This window comes from Terrapene carolina, unplaced genomic scaffold (genome assembly GCF_002925995.2).
Source record: "Terrapene carolina triunguis isolate 2854851 unplaced genomic scaffold, T_m_triunguis-2.0 Scaffold67, whole genome shotgun sequence".
Taxonomy (NCBI): Eukaryota; Metazoa; Chordata; order Testudines; family Emydidae; genus Terrapene; species Terrapene triunguis.
In genome coordinates this window covers 14,232,276-14,252,882 of record NW_020664418.1, presented here as the reverse complement: position 1 = coordinate 14,252,882, position 20,607 = coordinate 14,232,276, and the positions used below count along the sequence as shown (strand labels likewise).

Genomic DNA, 20,607 nt, shown 5'->3' with positions numbered 1-20,607 from the left:
GCTCAGAGCTGTGAAGACCAGTGATGCAGCATTGTCACCTATTGGCTGCTCAGCTCATGAGGTAACATCAGGCTGGATACAATGACAAGGTTTATTGATTGCTGTGCTTCAGGGTGTGAGTTACTCACTAGCTAGAATCAGGAAGAAATTTGTCCCATGTGGGACAGTGTTGCACATTTAGGTAGGTGTAGTATGTCTGTCTCTGAAGCACTGGTCACCATAAGAGACAGGATACCAGACTAGACGGGCCACTGGCCTGGCCTGGTCCGACCGTTCCTGTGCTTTTGGCAGATCTTGTTTCCTAGTCTCTACGCAGAGAACACAGTGAGTTGCTCATTGATCTCTGGTGACTTCTGTTTCCATTTTTCTCATTTCTACAGTCTGACTGTCTACGTGGAAGTTGCCTGCAATGGTCTCTTTGGGGCTGGAAAAGGCAGCCTAATTGCACCTCCTGACCCTGACAAGAAGTTCACCCTGAACAAGGCGGAGCTTGTGGTCTTCAACAGGGATGTCCATGAGCTGCTGGTAGATTTTGAGATACTAGTGGACATGGCCAAGGTAAATACTTTAGTCCACTGTCTCTTTTATTCTCCAGCTCCTCTACCTCCCTCCTCTTCCTTTTTTCATGACTTTCCCTTGGTTTGGCCTCTTTCCCCCAGCTCTACCAAAAAGACCTGAAGGAGTAAGCATTTGCCATTGTAGCTTGTGTACAACTGGAAGTGTCTCCTTTGTCTGTCTCATCATGCCAGCTAACAACTGCAGCCTCTGAGTTCCAAAAAAGCAAAATTCGTACACTAGGGGAAGGAAACACCACCTTTGCGTCTGTATTGCCTCAGGCTACACGTGTCATTGGTAGAGAGGTGGGAAGTTGGTAGGACACAGCTAATGGGCTGTCCACATGTGCAGCAGTTCAGCGTGCTATCCGTCACCTTGTATAGACTCTCAACCTGTCCAATATAAGAGTTGCTGAGCTAAGCGTCTCTCTCTTCTCACTCTTGCCTTCCCTCAGGTACTCGGGGAGGAAAACCAGCGGAGCTTCCAGACACTGTACGTGGCCAATCAGATGGTTAACCTGCTTGATGTCACGGACTCCTGTACCTTCCCTGCAGTGCGTCACCTCGCCTCTTCCATCTTCAGCCAGAAGAATGGCGAGAGCCAGCACACCATCCATGCTATGGGCCACTGCCACATCGATTCTGGTAAGAATGGGTCCAGGGGATGCGTGCTTACTGAAAGGCCTGTGGTTGGTTAGGGCTGGCCAGTGATGTTGGGTGCTGCCAGAGGGGAGCAGTTCTCAGGCGAGCAGGCACTGAGTGTTCTGTAGAAGTGATGCTCTGAGCCTCTAGGGGAAGGGACAGGGAAATCTCAGTTATCAGCTACAAAATGTATGTAGCCGTGTCAGCCTGGCTGGAGATGGTAACTCACCACAGGGCTGGAAGGCATCCTTTACAAAGGGGCATGTCAAAGCCTTCCATGCCCATTCCTTACTTCCTTTGCCTGGCCCCTAGATTTCAAATTCCCAGTGGGGTTTTCCCTAGTCATGCTATTGTGGGAAAAGGAAGTGAGGTATCCAGGACAGGCAGCAGCCCCGTGAGCTGAGGACTCTTCAGGACTTACAGCCATACTTCAATCCATTGACATTTTAATAGTGTGATTTTTCCCATGTCTTCACACCCCGCAGTGGTTGATTCTTGTAAAGGCAGCACAGCTTGGATCCCAGATGAGTAGGGCCATATCAAATTCACAGTCCATTTTTGTGAATTTCACAGTCATAGCATTTTAAAAATCTTGAATGTCACGATTTCAGATATTTAAATCTTAAATTTCACAGAGTTGTAACAAAGCATGAATATGTATGGAAAAACGGCAAAATACAAACATGTAAAGCCCTTAAGTCAGTGTTTCTCAAACTGAGGGTCCCAACCCAAAAGAGGGTTGCAAAGCTATTGTAGGGGTGGTCGCGGTATTGCCACCCTTACTTCTGGCTGCCTTCAGAGCTGGGTAGCTGGAGCAGCGCAGCCTTCAGAGCTGGATTCCTGGCCAGCAGCTGCTGCTCTCTAGCCACCCAGCTCTGAAGGCAGTGCCACCAGCAGCAGTAGCGTAGAAGTAAGGGTGGCAAAACCATACTATGCCATCCTTATTTCTGTGTTGCCGCTGGCAGCGGCACTGCATTCAGACCTTGGTGTCTGGCAAGCAGCTGCCGCTCTCCGGCCGCCCAGCTCTGAAGGCAGCATAGAAGTAAGGGTAGCAATACTGCAACCCCTATACAACAGATCTGAGACCCTCTTTTGGGTTGGGACCCCCCATTTGAGAAATGCTATGTACTTGTATATACTTTTGCCCTATAGTATAAAAGAATGTAGTACAGGGTAAAAGTACACAAAAGATCAGAGTTTACGGGGGAGACCAGATTTCATGGTCTGTGACACGTTTTTCATAGCTGTGATAAGGCTCAGTTGTGTCTTTCCAGCCAGGAGAAGGCAGCACAGAATGGGCATTGGCAGGTGGCAGGCTGTGTGTGTATATAAAATAATGGCCATTTAAAATGGAAAGGCCATGTGGCCACAGTGAGCTCAGCCTGCTTCTGTCCCTGCAGCCTGGCTGTGGCCATACGAGGAGTCTATCCGCAAGTGTGCTCGCAGCTGGGTGACCGTCATACGCCTGATGGAGAAGAACCCGGAGTTCACGTTTGTCTGCTCGCAGGTGAGTTGTCATCTTCCGCTCCCAGGTGGGCAGCAAAACTCTTGGAGCAAAGATAGAAGGAAGGTTAGTGCATATTCGAAGGAGCATGGTAAGTGGCTGGGAGGGGGCTGCTATGCAAGGGACTTCTCTATCCCTGGTCTCCAAGTTGCTTCTACCATGCTCCCAACCCCAGATGCCAGGTGCAGATTTCAGCCCAAGCCTCCTGCCTGGCAGCAGAGAGCTGTCCTGCCAGGTCTGGGACCAGTCCTATTTGCACTGAGCTCCAATGCCTGCTAAAAATTCAGGTTTGCAGCTGCTGTGAGCCAGAAGCTTTAGACAAATTGGATTATCTCTAGAATAGTCTCCGGGTGCTTTATGGCTCTGTCTTCTTTGCAGGCCCAGCAGTTTGAGTGGGTGAGGAACTGGTATCCTGGGCTGTACGCTCAGATTCAGGACTACGCCAAAGAGGGACGGTTCATACCTGTTGGTGGCACCTGGGTAGAAATGGTAAGATCACAACAGCCCTTCTGCATCGCCCTCTGAGTCTTCTCTCTAACAGATCAGTTACTGAGTCTCAGATGCCTTCTCTTAACATATTCTTTTGCTCAGACCCTCAAGGGAAATCATGGGAGGGGTTTTGGAACCCAGACCCTAGCCTGGGGAGCCCTTCCCTCTGGAAATGTAACCCTAACCCTACCATTTGGAACACTAATGGTACCCGAAGACCACTACCCTTTAGAACCCTTATCCTAGCTCAGGGACCCCTACCCTTGGGACATTAATCCTAGGCGTTGGGGCCTAGCACAGTGACCCCTACCCTTTGGAAACCTAAATATATCCTGGAGAGCCCTATACTCTGAAACCCTAACCTTTGCCAGGGGAGTCCTATGCATTGGAAACCTAAATATAGTGTGGGGAGCCCTCTCTGTTGGAACCCTAATGCTACCTTGGGGATCCCTACCCTGTGGAACCCCGACCCTAGCTTGGGGAGTCATACCATCTTGAATCCTAATGCTTGCTTGGGCAGCCCTGTTACCCCGGGTTTTCAGAACCCACAGCACTGCAGTGGCAACTTAACTGTTTCTCTCCAGGCAGTGTCAGGAATAAATCAATGGGGACATAGCTCTTCCATCTGATAAATGATTGGCACGAACAAGAGTGCTTTTACCTAAAACTACTTTTTTATTAGGTCTGAAGCGCACACACATATAAATGCTTCAGCAGTAGGACTAGAGCATTCCAAACATTTATATTTACCCAAAGTCTGAAATGGTTTTGAGTGATCACCAGCCAGCCTTCTGGGGGCCTTTCTGTCCAGCTGATGGGGAGTTTAGGTGTCGGCTCCTTGCCTGAAGAAAAGCTTCCTCTGACTGCTCCAAAGCATGCTTTCTAACTATTAGATTTTCTCCAGACAAAGCGCATAACTCATAATAGCCTCTAATAGGCTAACAATTTCCCTAGCAACAGCCAATAACAATTCATTATTCTCCATATAAGCAAAGCAGCTTCAGCAAAAAAACCTGACACAAACAGACAACCAGAATCAGGGTCAGTTTTCCATGTTTCCCTCCCCCACACACCTTCTCATGAATCTGTCCTTTCACTTTATCTGTCCCAGCCAGTGAAACTGCAGCTTGCAGGTTTTTTTGTTCTGTCTGCCTAAGCAAGGCCAGATTATTCCTATCTGGTGTCCTCGCTTACAGTTTATGGGGGCCTAAGTGCACAACTTGGCTGCGAGTTATATCACATCCAGTTCTCTCACAGCAGCCCTACCCTGGGAACCCTAACCCTTGCTTGGGGAGTCCTCTCCCTGGGAACCCTAACCCTTGCTTGGGGAGTCTTGTCCACTCCCTGGAAACTCTAATCCTAGCCTAGGGAACCTTATCCTCAGGAACCCTAACCCAGGGAACCCTACCTGCTAGAACCCTAACTCGGTGAGCCTTACCTGTTGGAACCCTAACCGGGGACGCCTACCCTCTAGAACTCAAAATTGAGGAGCCCTACCCATTGGAACCTTAACCTAAGCTTGTAGAGTCCTACCTTCTGGAACCCTAACCCTAGCTTGTGGCACCTGACCCTCTGGAACCCTACCCCTAGCTTGGGCTGGCCCTACTTTATGGAATCCTAATCTGAGTTTGGGGAGCCCTACCTCTGGAACCCTAACCCTGGCAGCCCTACCCTCTGAAACACTAACCCTAGTTTGGGGAGCTCTTACCTCTGGAAACCTAACACTAGTCGGGGCATCCTATTCATTGGAAATCTAACCCTAGCTTGGGGAGCCTTGCCCTCTGGAACCCAACCCTAGCTGAAGGAGTCTTATCCATGTGAACCCTAGCCTTGGGAGCCTGACCCTCTGGAACCATAACACTAGCTTGGGGAGTCCTACCAACTGGAATTCTAGTTCTATTCCAGGGAGTCCTACCCTCTGTACCCCTAACTGTAGATTAGGCAGCCTTATACCCTGGAACCATAACCCAGTAGCACCCTCAGCTGTATTGTCAACAAGCTCTTCCCTCTCCCCAGACTCTGTTGCCCTCCCCCACCCCTCTGGAGGGTGTATCAAGTCCATACATGACTGCAGTATCTCAGCTGGGAGCTGTATGGATTGGGCCTGCCATGGGTGCATGCTACTGGGGTGGCCACTCTCCTTTCTCTGCTGGCAAGTGGGGCAGGAGATCTGCACAGAATTCCTCAGAGTTGCCATTGTCTTCCAGGACGGGAATCTTCCCAGTGGTGAATCAATGGTGCGTCAGTTCCTGCAGGGACAGCGGTTTTTCCAGCAGCAGTTTGGGAAGCTTTGCTCGGAGGTACGTGTTCCTCCTCGGTGGATCCCCTCTACATGTTCCTTCTCTGGGGGTGGCAGAGGTGATCCATGTGGTCCCTTTTAGAGCTGATATTCCCAGTGTCTCTGCTTCATTCTTGGTGGGACACGCTCACTTAGGAGTGATCTATCTAAGGTATGTATGTGGCCCATCACCATCATATTTGAGTTCTTTCAATCTCTTTTGTATCTAACCTCATGCGCCCCTGTGGGGAAGGGCAGTGCTGCTATTCTCACGGTACAGATGAGGAAACTGAGGCACAGACAAGCCCAGTGACTCGTCCAAGGTCACACAGGAAATCTGTGGCAGAGCAGGGACTTTATTCCAGGTCTCCCAAGTCCTAAACTAGTGCCTGAACCCCTGGACCATCCACAAGAAATTCCAGCCGGAGGCTGCTAGGGCCTTGGATATATTAGTGAAGCGTACCTCTTCCTACTCCCCAGTACATAGGCCGTGGCCAGTTCATATAGCACCCACTACCTAGCAATATTTCCTCCAGGCTGAGGGGCCCTGTGGAGAGCACTAGGGCCGCAGTGATACGTGGCTGACTATATGGGGTATCCAGAATTTGGACCTGTTCCCGTCTCTGCCCTAGAGATGTGTGGGGAGATAGGTGCACCCGGCTACATTGTCTGAGAGACACCTGAGCAGGTGACGGGGTTGTGTTTTTCTCTCTCTCTCGCACGTTCTCTTCTCTGCTCCCAGTTCTGGTTGCCAGACACCTTTGGATACTCGGCCCAGCTGCCCCAGTTGATGCGTGGCTGTGGGATACGATGGTTCCTCACTCAGAAACTCAGCTGGAGCCTGGTGAACACCTTCCCGGTGAGCTGGCCTTTCCTGCTGTGGGGGGCGTGCATGTGTGTATGGGAGTCTGCCCAGTGGGCTTGCATGTGACCAATCTTCGTACTAGCTGAACTGTTCCTTTGGCTCTCTGGGCATAGGCCCTCATTCAGAGAGCTCACCAGAGCTTTACGTGAGGCTGACTGGATCAGGTAGTTCATAGCCCACGACAAGAGAAGATTTGGCTACTGATCACATCATGGTAAGGTGCTGAAGTATGAAGCCAACAGCTTTGAAAAGTTAATGGTGGGCAACCAGAAGTTTATTTTCAGTAGCTCCCTGGACTAATGCGCCCCACTCTGGCTGTCCCTGCGGTGTCCCCCTGTGAGGCTGTAATAGACTCCCCCTTGGTGACATTTTGCTCTCTTCCAGCACAGCACCTTTTTCTGGGAAGGCATCGATGGCTCCCAAGTTCTGACCCATTTCCCGCCTGGCAATTCCTATGCCCTAAAAGGTCGAGTGGAGGAGGTGAGCGATATGACATTGTAGGCAGATGGGTATGCCTCTGTCTTTCTGTCCCAGTGTACCCAGCTTGCAAGGGAATGTCACCGCCATCTGGGCTGTAAACAAAGGCTGTTGGAGGGGAGCGCCACATAACAAGGAGGTGGGGAAAGGTGATAAGACAAGCAGGTGGGGTGTTTGGAGTAAAGCCCAGATTTGTCTGTCCATGCAATGTGTCAGAGCCTTGAGTTTTTTATGATGAGCTGCATTTTAAAGATAAATCCACGGGGGAGTGGGGAGTTGATGAGTCACTGCAGGAGGGCTCTCAACTTCTCCAGATTCTCCTGTCTCCCTGGGCCCTGGTGGATGTGTCCCGGGAGGCAGAGCTGAAAAGAGAATGAACATGGTGAGAAGAGGACAACAAGCTAGTGCCTGATCTTTACGCCTGCCGGGCTCTCCTTGGCTTGACTATGAGGGGGCCTGACACTACGTGTCATGTGTATACGTAATCTTCTCTAGATGCTGAAAACCATGAACAACAACAGAGACAAAGGCCGTGTGAACCACAGCGCCGCTCTCTTTGGGTTTGGAGATGGAGGAGGTGGCCCAACCCAGAAGATGCTGGACAGGCTGAAGAGAATGAGTGATACAGATGGGCTACCCAGGTCTGGGGAGGCTCTACCTTCTCTCCTCGTGTGTCCTTCAGAGCTCTGTGCCGACTGCCGACTCTTGAGAGCTTTTTGCTAAACCCTTTGGTCCTACCATTCTGGAGAGTGGGGCTGGAGGGAGCTGATGATTCACAGCTGGGGCTGTTGCTTTCCCACTTGCAATCCATCGACTTTTGCTAGGGAAGGAACCACAGGGCTCCTCGTTCCCTCTGCAGTGGGCAGCAGCTGCTGAGCCTGTATTGTCACTATCTGCCTTTCTCCCCCATAGGGTTCAGATGTCCACACCTGACCGGTTTTTCTCTATGCTGGAGAAGGAGAAGACCCAGCTGTTCACCTGGATAGGAGAACTGTTCCTGGAGCTACACAATGGCACTTATACCACCCAGGCCCAGGTTACCATGCCCGGGATGGGAGGGGAGATAAGGCAGTGGGTGGAAACTATCTAGATCAGGTTAACTCTGACCAGTAGGGGAGACTTCCACTCTGAATCCATCTCCTTGGTGTGCCGTCATTGGTGCAATTTAGTGCCATAGTAGGACCTGACAAAGACCTTGTGATTCTCTAAAGCTGCGAGCCCATGTCATTTTCAGTTAGTCCAATAGAAGTTATCAGGACAGAGCCCTACGTGCTACAATGATTGGTGCTCTGACTGCACCAGGAAAATTTACAGAAAACTCTCATCGGCTTGAGCCCTAGTGTAGACAAGACTCTTGCAGATGGTCCGTTTTGAATGCCATTTCTGCTAGCCTTGTTCCAGCGTAGACACACCCTGTTTCTAGTCGGTCCGCTTTCTAGGTCTCATGCACTGGCACAGCATTGGTGGGTTGGGGTTTTTAGCACTGCTTTTGGTTAATTCAGGTTTTCTTCTTTACAGGCCTTAAGTCTCAGCTTTAAACTATTTGACAGGGTCTCTTTGAACTGCATTTGAAAACAAGAGGGATGCTCTTGTTTGAGCCAGAGATGAGCTAAAGCTGCTCATTGGATCTCGGGTTGATTGCTGAGCCACTGGGGGTTTTCCCCGTAGTAGGAAGGGGCATTCAGCCCTCAGTTGAGTGTCTCTCTCTGCCTGACCTCTGTAAACATGGTAGAGAGAGGCTGCCATCCAAACCCCCTTGTTTCCAAAACTGACATGGCAGCATTGCGTGCTGCTATCAATTAACAGAGCATTGTGGGAAGTACCGTCTTTCAGAACAGCTAGCTAATTTCTGAGCGACTGTAATCTCTGCTGTTACAGTGGGAGGGGCTCTGGAGAAGGTACCCTCAGGGAAAAGAGAATCTCATTGCTATTTGTGAATACATAATAGAATCATAGGGTTGGAAGGGACCTCAGGAGGTCATCTAGTCCAACCCCCTGCTCAAAGCAGGACCGATCCCCAGATAGATTTTTACCCCAGTTCCCTAACTGGCCCTCTCAAGGATTGAACTCGGAACCCTGGGTTTAGCAGGCCAATGTTCAAACCACTGAGCTATCCCTCCCCCCAGTAATAGATACTGTCTACATCCCAATGCCTGATATAATGTTTTGCTACAGATGGCAAAAATCTCCTCTGATATAGCTCTTCCTAAAAACCTGTTTTCTCCTACTTTGGGATCAGATAAAGAAAGGGAATCGGGAGTGCGAGCGGATACTCCATGATGCTGAAGTACTGAGTAGTTTTGCTCTGACCCAGAAAAATACTTTCCAGTATCCTTCCATCAAACTGCAGCATCTCTGGAGGTAAAGTAGTTCGTCCGAGTGCCACCATTGATTGGATAAAGCTGCAGTGATAATTGGAGCCCTCCGCTGATACAGAAATTTGGATCTGCATCTGTGATAATTAACTTGTATCTGACCTGCAATCCGCACTCCCCCTTTTATATGCATCTGCATCCGCACCCTACCTCACTGGTAGAGCTTTGCGCACATACAAAAATTTGGATCAGCATCCAATCCGCGATCTGCAAAGATGGTAAACAATACAACCGCCTCCGCGGATGCAGATATCTGCGGATATAAGTGGATAACCGCAGATTTGCAGGGCTCTAGTGTTAAGCACATTCAGGTATATAAAAAACAAGCGGACACAGTGTTTTCATTAGATGAGATAGTAACAAACAATATATTAAGTAGCAAACCAAAAAATAGCCTCATTCATTTATAGCTTAGACCAAACCCCAGGCAGTCTCTCAACAGACTGATTTAGAAGAATTCATTTTATGGACAAGTATGTCATAGTTGCCTGTATATCACAGGCTATTAGAAATACCCCTCTGGTCCTCAGGAGGCTGAACTATTGTGTGCCACAGGCAGAGACCAGGAGACACTGAGATGCCACCAATGCCCAAGGTTGCTGCCAAGGCAGGGAATTGAAGGAACAAGTATATTTGTTTCTGTGAATTCCCAAACCTGTGCCCAGGGAATCCTCCCAGAAAAAGGCTAGGAATGCCTGGCTCGGGTGACTGCTAAGAGAGTTCAGGGTCTGCGAGCTGGCTGCACTCTCTCTTGTCTCCAATAGCAGCAGAGCAGGGTCCAGCAGAACTCACATTTTTGATGGATGGAGTGAAAATGGTGACCTGAAGTCAGAAGGCCACAGTTACCATGTGCATGTGAGAACTGCCTGGCTATTGCAGTCCCCATCAGCAAGATACAAAGGGCTTTGTCCTCTAGAATGAGGATGGCATAGTCCATTCATAGTGATACTAATCCATAGCTCTCTTCTGGTTCTTGCCTCGGTCCCCCGTGCTCAGGCTGCTGCTCCTGAATCAGTTCCATGACGTGTTGCCGGGCAGTTGTATCCAGCTAGTTGTGGAGGACGCCATGAGATACTACGCAGGTGAGGAGTGATTTGTGCTAAGAGGCTTTTCCTGCCAAGTGGGCTGGGTTCATTGTAACACCCTCTGTCAGGTGGGCTTTGAAAGGTGGTGTTCCTGCTTTCTGATCTGATTCCTTGCCTGGGTTGGTGAATGTTTGGTTGTGGTTTGGTTTTGTTACAAGCCCTACAGGCATCGGGGACTCCACATTAATAGGTGGTGCTCTTGGTGTTGGTAATAACTAATGGGACCCAATCTGTTTTCCTGCCCTGCGCATCCTGCTTCCACTGAGGCTGGTAGGAGGAAGGATGCCCATAGTGCCCTGGGCTGTGGCCCCACTGCACTCGGCCAGTCTGCATTATGCCATTTGTCGATACCCAGAGAAAACAAGCCCCAACTGTATCTGGTTACACAGTCAGAGTCTGGCAAGCAGAGGATCTCCCCCCCCCCCCCCCCCCCCCAGGTGGAGACTCCGTGGCCCCAGGAGTCCTGTGACGCTGGAAGAGACCGTGCACGTGAAGGGTTGGTTTGAGCAGTGAGGATCGGGAGGATTGTTGGGAGGTTGCTAGGAATGGCTGCAGATATGCATCAATTCCAAGGCTAGACGGAACCATTGTGATCATCTCACTGACTCGTAGACTTTAAGACCAGAAGGGACCATCATGATCATCTAGTCTGACCTGCACATTTCAGGCCACAGAACCTCACCTACCCCCTCCTGTAGTAGGCCTCTAACCTCTGGCTGAGTTACTGAAGTCCTCAAATCATGATTTAAAGACTTCAGGTTACAGAGAATCCACCATTTACACTAGTTCAGCAAGTGATCTATGCCCCATGCTGCAGAGAAGGCAATCCCCCCCCCCCCCCCAGGGTCTCTGCCAATCTTACCTGGAGGGAAAATTCCTTCCTGACCCCAAATGTGGAGATCAGTTAGACCCTGAGCAAGTGGGCGAGACCCATCAGCCAGACACTTGGGAAAGAATTCGCTGACCTCCCGTATGACACAGGCCAGAGAACTTCCCCAGAATAATTCCTAGAACAGATATTTTAGAAAAAAAATCCAGCTTTGATTTAAAAATTGCCAATGATGGAGAATCCACCACGACCCTTGTAGGTTGTTCCAATGGGTAATTACCCTCACTGTTAAAAAATGTATGTTCTATGGCCAGTCTGAATTTGCATGGAAGACGGAGGAATGTTAGGATGGTGCAAGGAGGGAATCCAGAATTTAACTGGAAAAAATGCAGCCCAGAGTTAAACACACCAGATGAATGGAAGGGAGTTGGGGGAATTAGGGTTAAGAGTAAAGAGAACTTGCTTAGTAAAATTAGGCATGATGGGGCAAATGGACAAGCAATTCTGAGGCCAGTGTGTACTACATCCTTTCTCTCACTCCGTTGTCTTTTTTGTATGTCTCTAAAGGACCTAGCCAACTTTGGGGTGCTCTATAATTAATAATAGTCTGCTCTGAACTGAAATGCCTTTTCTTTGCCCAGAAATCCGTAGCATGTGTGGTCTCCTCATTAAAGATGCTGTTCGGTCCTTGTTTGGAGAACTTTTGCCGACTGGTCCCGAGACAGCAGAAAGCCTCCTTGTTCTGAACACTTTGCCCTGGGAACGGACTGAAGTCATCTCCAGGACTGGAGCAAAGACCTTAGGTGCCATTGTCCTGCCTATCTAAAGACTTGCAGATCATCCCCCACAAAGCACAGATGCACCCTAAATCTTCTGGTGGGGGGGGGACAGGAGCAGAGCAGGGGAGGTGGACCAGGAAAAATAGACCAACAAAGTGATGGCTGTCTAATTCCAGTCACATGGAGGATACAGAGCCATTGCCTCTCGCACAGCTGAGACAGACATTGGCTTATCCATTATCTCTAGATCAGGGTTATCCATGATCTCTAGAAATAGGCTCCCTCTCCCTCAGCATCACATGGAAAATTATTTTCACGTGGGAAGCTCCTGGACATCAGAGCAGGGGGGAGGTATTTCCTAGCGAAGAGGGGGCCCAATGGCACGCAGTGAGAGAGAAGACATCTCCTAAAGGGAAAAGCGTTTGAGTGAACCGCTCTGCCTCTCTTCCTTTCAGCCCTGGTGAAGGTGCCTAGCATGGGCTGCTCTGCCGTGGAGGAGTCGTTAACACCCCCTCATCCCGTGACGGTGACAAAACAGGTGAGCCGCCCTGTTGGGTTCTTTGCTTGCACATCAGAAAGCTCCATGGGCCAAGCTCCCAAGCTGGATTTGCAACACCGTTTTTTCAGTAACTTGTAGCATTGCACACACACACTCACTCTTTGGCTGGTGTGGAGCCTGTGCTCTCTTCTGATTCTTTCTTCTTTCTCACCAGGCAGATGGCTCTGTGACCATGGAGAATGGGGTTATCGCGGCTCACCTGGACTCCATGGGGCGCGTGATGTCGCTTCGCTTAGTGCACTCGGGGAGGTATGACGATTATTCATCGTGTTTATTGCAGCCATGCCTGAGGGCCAATCGAGACTGGGGCTCGTTGTGCCAGGCACTGGGCAAATCCAGGAGCAAATTGACCCTGCTCCAAAGAGCTGACGGTCTACATTGGTTTTACTTAACGTTTGTAGAATATGGATCTGCTCTCACTGAAATCATCTCCAGTGATTCCACCTTGCCTGGACAGACCGGGGTGTGAAACCCAGTGGGGACTAATTTGAGGCCTCCTCTCCTCCTCAGTTTCATCATAACTAAGGCCGCCTGTGGGGCTTGAACATCAGTCGGCCAAATGAAAGGCTGGTTCATTTCTCCCACCTAGTCTCCTCCCAGAGAAGCTAAAGTGGCAGGTGTCTGTTTCCAGGCTGTTAGAATGTTGTTTCAGGTCACAGAATTCTTGTCATCCACTGCAGCTTCTTGTTCCCTTGCTGATCCTCTGCCTCCCTGCTTTGTTTCAGAGAGTCAGTCCAGGATGGTCACTGCGCTAACCAGTTTGTGATATTTGATGATGTTCCCTTGTACTGGGATGCTTGGGACGTGATGGATTATCACCTGGAAACCAGGTAGGTGAGCAGTGCATTGTGGGTACTGGTACTTCTTTAGGACTCTGCAAAGCTCTCTGCCTCTTGGGATTGTAGCAAAGAACCAACTTCCCAGAGAGATGACAAAACTTCTGCAATGGAAAACTATGTGCTTGTTGTTTCCAGCTCTTCGTGTCCAGGGGAGTAGCGTAGAATAGTGTAAGATTACACAGCACCTTGGAGGGGGCTCTAAGAATTCCTCTGGTGAGAAAAATGCAGCCTCAGGTGGGTGGGGAGTATCTCTGCTCCCCTCTTGTCTTCCGAGTGTAGGAGCCTTACGTTAACCTTTTGAATACCGAGCTGTCACCCCCTGAATCTTAACCCTTATGCTTGACATCTGTTTTAGGAAGCCAATCACAACCCTTCTGAAACCTCTGGAGATTGTCCTGGCTGGGGGCCTGCGAGGAAGTGTGAAATTCTCTCTGCAGATCAGTGAGTGGAGTGTCATCACCCAAGAAGTCATCCTGGATGCCATGTGTCCTTATCTTCGATTCCTGACCCAGGTTTGGAAAGGCTTGTGCAGGCCACACCCTCCTTATATAGACTGCTGTGGGGGGAGGAGAGAATCCCAGAAGGATGAGTGTGTTGCAGGAATGGAGCATAGAGGTGGCAAAGGTGGATGACTGGGGCGAGGTCCAAGGAAAGGTTGCATCCTAGGCAAGCCAAAACCGGAACTGGAGGAGAGTCAAGAAGCAGCCAAGATAGTGAACATTCGTAACCAAAGACAGATGCGTCTCCTCACTGGAGGCAACACCCATCACCTCTGCTGCCTCTCCTGGATGCCCCTATTCCCATCTAGCCTTTACTGCATATACTGCCAAACTTACCGAGAGTCTGAGCTGCATACGACAATCTTCAGAAGTTTGAGAGCAGGGCATGCCTCTTGGGGCTTCAGCCCCACTCCTGCTGAAGCCCTGCACCCTGGCAGGCATGCCCCAAGGGACTGGAACCCCAAGACCCCCCACCCTGCTGGGCTGAAGCCGGAGGCAACATTGGGGGGGCCACATGGGGTTACATGCCCCCCAAATATTTGCCAGGGTTTGCTAGCCCCACTCAGTCACATGATGCTGCCAGGCCCCTTCCCTGCACAGCAGCTGCTGGAGCCGGCAAGCTGGGAGCTGCGGCCATGGGGAGAGGCAGCGGCACACAGCTGGGAGCTGCAGAGACAGTGTTTTGCTGCTGCCTCTCTCCATGGAGCTAAAGCAGCGGCCCCTTGCTGCAGCTCCCAACCATTTGCCGCTGTCTCTCCACAAGGAGCTAACACCTGGGAGCTGCAGGCAGGGGCCACTAAGGGTAAGGGGTGTGTGTGCCTGGGAGGGCATCACTCAAGCTGTTGGAGGGGCGAATGTTTTAATTTTGCCCCCCACACTCAGCAAGTGCCAGTCGTCTCTGGGAGAAGCCCTGAGCCCCACCACCCTGCTGCAGGGCAGAAGCCCTGAGCCTCCCCCTACTTCTCCTCCCCAGTCTGGTAGGGGGAGAATGAGGAGGTCTCGGGGGGCTCAGTGAGCCACATTTTAACTGTAAAAGAGCCGCATGTGGCTTGCAAGCCACAGTTTGGCCACCCCTGGCATATAACGAAGCACTTCGGAAGAGCTTTGGGATTGTTTAAAGCCACTGGGATGGATTGATGTGATCGTGTTTTCCCACGTTCAGAGGCAATAGAGTACAGTCCCAGGGCCAGTTTTAGCCCTTGCTCGATACTTTATCAGGGAACCAGGTCCCTGTTGGGTGGGGTTAACTAGACAATGGGGAGTTCCTGGGGAAGCTAGAACAGGGGAGCCACTGTGGTGAAGATGACACCATCTTTCCTGTCTCCCCCACAATGACCTGAGCCTCCTTTTGGCCACCCCGTTTGCTCTAGGTTGACTGGAATGAGGCTCACCGATTCCTGAAGGTGGAGTTCCCATTGCAGGTTCGGAGCATGAATGCAACGTATGAGATTCAGTTTGGGCACCTGCAGAGGCCGACGCACTGGAACACGTCTTGGGACTGGGCTCGGTTCGAGGTAGGAGGGCAGCAGGCTGGGCCCTGCCACTGCCCCAGCTCTCTAGGTAGAAATAGCCCTGATAGATCGACACCGTCCCTTCTTTCCCCACCCCGCGTGCCCTCTGAGAACAGCTCGCCTCGGACCACAGCTGCTCGCTGAACTGCTGCAGGGATAGGCTGTCTCCTGGGGGGAGGTGAACCCGGCAGGAGCAGAGTCCCCATATCCCAAGACAGTAGAGCTTTAAGCAGGGACCTCAGTGAGAACAAAATCTTGGGTCGCTGAGTCAGTGTTGCTATTCAAATCCTTCCCAGCCAGGGCGCAGATTTGGCTTTGTACACTGACATAGCAAAGTACCAGCCTCCCACTGCCCAATCACAAGCTCCCTCCAGGGGATCCAGATGGGCGCTGAACTGTCTCGGAATGGCCTGTGATTTGCTGTTGTGTGGAGCCAGCCTGGGGCAGACAAGGTTGCATTTCAGTGTTAGTGGGTCATGCAGTTCCCCAGAGCTAGGGAATTTGCATCCTGGCCTCACTGCAGCTGCCGGTCAGTTTGATGAAGGAGCCCGATCCGCCTTTCCTTCATGGGGACTAGCTTTCCAGTTACGCTCCTGATTGGTGATCTAGGCTGTTCACAGGGATTGGCCCTCTGCAGAGCCCAAGGGGCCATCGTCTGCCTCCCCCAGCCACCCTTTGTGTTCTTGGTCAGTAAGACAGTTTGCATGGCACCCACCTTGCTCCACAAATAACCATCCCGGGTGACAGCCCCCTAATGCCAGGCTAGTTGTTTCCCCAAGGTGTGGAGTCACAAGTGGATGGACCTGTCTGAGCACGGCTTCGGGGTGGCATTGCTGAACGACTGCAAATACGGCGCGTCGGTGCACAAGAACGTGATGAGCCTCTCGCTGTGAGTGGGTGGGAGGTGGGGCTGGGCAATGGATGTCTTGGGTTTACAGTTCTGCTCGCTGGGGATGCTGCAGTCCCATGTGCACTATCGTTTAACTTTGCAAACGCTGTGGTCTGCACCCTGTATATAGCAGCGGGATTGGACTGGAAATGGAAACCCTAGTGCATATTGTGCTTTAGAATGTGTCCCATTTATAACGGGATCCGCTCTCTGCCCCGTCCCGTCAAAACGGAGATGACAAGGTTTTAACCCTTTCCTGCAGTGGTCAGGAATTCATGCCACTAAGGATTGCCTGTCACTGATCTAGTTACTGAGCTTGCAGCACCTTGCTCTCTATGGTAGGATCAATTTCTTGAATACTTTGATCCAAGTGTTGGGTCAGTGTTTGGTGACAAGTCAAGACAGACCCTAGGCCTCTGGCGTGTGAGTGCAGCGGGCGTTCGCAGTCTTGTGGCAGGAGCTCCTCCCCCAACGGGGCACTGCCACGGAGCCGGACTGTGGTGCAGTTTGCAGGGGTCCCTGCTGCGTGATGGAACAGCAGGGTGGTTTGACACCGGTAGTGCATGTGCACTAGCATTTAAAAGAAGTGGGGCTGGTTCTAGGCACTGCCAGTGGAAGAGGCTCCACCCCCTTAATTCATCCCTCTCCTCCAGGCTGAGAGCGCCAAAGTCACCAGATCCCACTGCAGATATTGGACCCCATGAGTTCACCTATGCCGTGATGCCTCACAGGGGTGAGTTTCGGGGGCTGAGCAGCACAGCACTGATATGCCCCCTAGGAGCCTGCCAATTCCTGAAGGGAGCATGTGGGCAAAGAAAATAGCTCTCTCCCGTGTGGGATCGCGGCACAGTGCCTGCTCCCGTCTCACTGGGGATGGCGCTGTTGCTGTTTCTAACTGTGCTGAGCGCTTAACTCCTGACAGCTGCTGTTGTATTCTCTGTGCAGGTTCCTTCCAGGAGGCGGGTGTGATCCGTTATGCTTACAACTTGAACTTCCCTCTGCACACCGTGCCAGCTGTGTCAGCGCAGTGTCCAGCCTGGAGTGCCTTCTCTGTGCATTCACCAGCTGTTGTGCTAGAAACCGTCAAACAGGCACGTGCCCTAAAGAGAGACAAGGGGGGCAGCGGTGTGTTGAAAGACGCCAGCTGCGGTATCTGCAGACACAAAGCACTGGCAGCTCTTGTATTAGCATTGTGCATTGTTACAGCACTTTGGATTGACAGAGGCCAAGTGCCTTGCAGGAGAGTTAGCTACAGCTCTCAGTCCTAGTCCAGTGATTGGACCTTTCCATTCATCCTTAATCTGCCCACACCTCCCAGATCTTTGACATTCAGCTGAGCTGAGCAGGAATTTCCTACACTGACAGGGCAAGCAGTGTGGGCTAGTGGTTATAGCAGGAGTCTGGGAGTCAGGCAGCCTGGCTCGCTGTTTGGACTTGGGAGAATCACACTAGCCAAAATCTTGCATCCATAGCAGTGGCAGCTTCTCTTCCATTTTTAGGCCCCCAGCTTACAGTGCCTTGGGGCTGATGCTCAGAGTTGCTGAGTGCCCACAAATCCAGCCTACTGTGCTGGGTGGGGACGGGGCTGAGCTCCTCAGGAGATCAGGCCCAATGTGAACATTCACAGTGCAGGCACCTAAACTCAGTGGCCACTTCTGGAAATTCAGGCCTTGGTATCTCCGTTGCCCAGATGGGCTGAACAATTCCTGCCTGCGTCAGCACTCTGAGGGCTCTGGAAGAGAATTGCAAAGCATTACTCCTCATTACAGCCTCCTGCAGGGACTTACAGAACTCAGGGTCCGTCTGTTCTAAAAGGGGCGACCCAGCCAGGTTCAGAGTTTGACCTCTTCCTGCTGGCTCTCCTCTAGTCGAAATGGTGAACCAAAGCTGCTCTTGCACATTGATGATTGGGAGGAGACACCGTGCCGTCTAGGCAGCATATGCTAGTGGCTAGAGCACTGGACTGGGACTCAGCTAACCAGGCCTACTCAGTGTGTGTCCCTTCCCCTCTCTGTGCCTCAGTTTCCATGTCTCTAATATGGGGTAATGATACTGCCCCCCCCCCCTTTGTAAAGCATTTGGAGATCAGGTATCATCAGTCATCTGGCTGATCCTGAGAATAAATGTTTCTCTCTGTCCATGAAGGCTGAGGACAGGCTGGACGGGCTGGTGGTCAGGCTGTATGAGTCACATGGCAGCACTGTGGTCACGTGGCTCCAGACCTCCCTTCCTGTGAAGGAAGCAATCAGGTAAGTAGGTGGGAGAAGGGAGAGGCCGCTGTGAGACCTTTTTATTCTGGGGCTTCAGCTTCATTCTCTCTTTCTCTTCCTTCCCCAGCTGTGACCTCCTGGAACGGCCAGATCCGAGCAGCCATCTGCCGCTGGAGGAGCATGGCCTGAAGCTTTCCTTTACGCCATTCCAAGTGCGCTCTGTTCTCTTGATCTTGAGGCAGTAAGAGGGCTACCGCTGCTGGCAGCCCAGCCGCTATCCTGGAACCAGGCAGAAATCACCGTGCTCTGGGCGATTCACTAGCTTCTCAAATCATGGAAACGTCGATTCCAGCACTGTGGCTACACAGTGGGATAGTAAGGAGTTGCCCCTTCTCAGTGTGCGCCAAGGGGCTGCGTCAGGACAGAGATCAGCAGCCTCTGGGCTCAAGTCAGCGCTGATTCTGAGTGTAAATGCCTGATGGTGGGCCATGGCCTTAGTAATGCCGAGGGGTGGGGAGATCTCGATTGGGGGCGGGGATCACAGAGCTGGTGGTGTACTGGCTTAACCCACAAGTGGACATCCTGAATAGAATCCTGTCCCTTTCAGGGGAGTGGTGCTGGGGTTTGAGCCTTGATAATGGCAGAATCGGTTCCTTTTACTGCGTGTCCTACAACTCTAACAGTCCTGTGCTTCCCTGTTTGCAGGCACTTTACTGTTTCTGCAGACACGCAGCGTCTTTTTGCCTGGTCTTTCTGTAAAAACTGAGCATTAAACACTGAATCACGTGCTGAGTAAAGTTCTGACTGTTTGACTCTTGCCTGTGGCATCAGAAATGGGGCCGCTGCCCTTCACTGAGACCAGCGCCAGGCAGATAATAAAATCCCTAGTGTAGGAGCCACAAAGCTTCCTAAGCTCCTAAGTCCTGTTTTTAGGCTCAGCTGTGACCCTCAAAGCTCCTGTTCAGCTGCCATCTAACCCTGCAGGCACCTCAGGTTCTGCAGTAGGTGCTGGGTTTCTGCCTCTCTACATGCATGCCGTTGCCTCACTTGAGGTGTCTAGGCACCTGTCTCCCACCTACACCCCAGAGTGAGTGAGCCACAGCCTGGTGTTCCCCTGAGTCATGGGTGGGGCCAGTGAGCATGCTCAGAGACTGCCTAGCTCCACAGGACAGCCAGGGTGGGGGGAGGCCTTCCCTTGTCAGCTGTAGCCCTGTGGTTAGAGTGCTGGGAGGAGACCACGGGTTCAAGTCTCCCCTCTGCCAGATAAGGAGAAGGGATTTGAGCAGGGATCCGCTACCTCTCAGGTCAGGGCCCTGAGAATGGGATATTCTCATGTAGTCTCTCTCAATCTCTCCTATTGAAGTTGTTTCACTTTAATTAAATAATTGAATAATTAACAAGGGCAGAGAAAGTTAGAATGACTCTGCTTGGGGCACTCACCTGAGAGGTGGCAGAGGCCTGTTCAAATCCCTTCTCATCTGGCAGAGGAGGGACTTGAACCCCCTTTGTCCCTGCTCTTTTGTGGAGTTAGGCAGCTTCTGAGTACACTCACTGGATTGGGCCCTGCTGTGACTTAGGCAGCCAAACCCCTGTCTGCTCCTGGTTTGTGGTGCTTTCCACCAGCCCAGACTTGGGGCCTGAACTCAGAGAGGGGCGGGGTGGAACTTAGCACATCCCTCTTGCTGGCCTCTTCCATTGACTCCCCACCTACCTTGCTGGCTTTGTGGATTGTTGTCAAAGGCGCCTGTCTCACCCCATTCACTGTGAAGGCCCCTACCGCAGGGTTGTTCCTGTGATTTTCTAGAACAGAAATGGAAAAAGGTGGCCCTAGCAAAATTAAGAGATGCATTAACAGATGGCGTTGCCCAAAAACGTTTAACTGGAACATGTAAGAGCACTCCAGTTGGCATGTGGACAAAAGCAACAAACACTGGGGGAAACAAATAGAGGTTTTGCAAGAACAGGTAACAATCCTCACTTTCCTTTCAAAGCCAGGATAAAAACCAGGGGTGCGGGTTCCCAAGTGCTTTAACCCCTGGAGCCACACTCCTTGCTCATGGCTAAAAACGCAACCTTCTTTCTCAAATATTTTTACATACGGTTAAGTTTTTCTTTATCTCCTTTCTCAGTTTGCTAAACTTGCTGCTGCTGCCTGAACCTTAAGATAACTTTATAGAGTTAATGTTCAGGTCTCACTACCTTCCTAGGTTGCTCTTCATCCC

At 51.2% G+C, this 20,607-nt stretch overlaps 1 protein-coding gene across 1 annotated transcript in view; it reads left to right on the top strand.

Annotated features, from left to right (window-relative positions):
* The window catches only part of MAN2C1 (mannosidase alpha class 2C member 1), a 28,015-nt gene extending 9,298 nt beyond the window's left edge, over positions 1-18,717 (top strand). Inside the window, exons 5-26 of the mRNA XM_026648229.2 lie at positions 381-558; positions 1,010-1,199; positions 2,597-2,703; positions 3,079-3,189; positions 5,397-5,489; positions 6,210-6,326; positions 6,717-6,812; positions 7,305-7,450; positions 7,722-7,845; positions 9,049-9,170; positions 10,181-10,266; positions 11,740-11,901; positions 12,333-12,415; positions 12,591-12,685; positions 13,162-13,266; positions 13,631-13,787; positions 15,146-15,289; positions 16,066-16,175; positions 16,829-16,908; positions 17,121-17,266; positions 18,321-18,424; positions 18,513-18,717. Of these exons, the coding sequence (XP_026504014.1) occupies positions 381-558; positions 1,010-1,199; positions 2,597-2,703; positions 3,079-3,189; positions 5,397-5,489; positions 6,210-6,326; positions 6,717-6,812; positions 7,305-7,450; positions 7,722-7,845; positions 9,049-9,170; positions 10,181-10,266; positions 11,740-11,901; positions 12,333-12,415; positions 12,591-12,685; positions 13,162-13,266; positions 13,631-13,787; positions 15,146-15,289; positions 16,066-16,175; positions 16,829-16,908; positions 17,121-17,266; positions 18,321-18,424; positions 18,513-18,630 (2,674 nt within the window). The 3' untranslated portion in view covers positions 18,631-18,717. The remainder of the gene's footprint in view (positions 1-380; positions 559-1,009; positions 1,200-2,596; positions 2,704-3,078; positions 3,190-5,396; positions 5,490-6,209; positions 6,327-6,716; positions 6,813-7,304; positions 7,451-7,721; positions 7,846-9,048; positions 9,171-10,180; positions 10,267-11,739; positions 11,902-12,332; positions 12,416-12,590; positions 12,686-13,161; positions 13,267-13,630; positions 13,788-15,145; positions 15,290-16,065; positions 16,176-16,828; positions 16,909-17,120; positions 17,267-18,320; positions 18,425-18,512) is intronic.
* Positions 18,718-20,607: the final 1,890 nt, after the last annotated feature.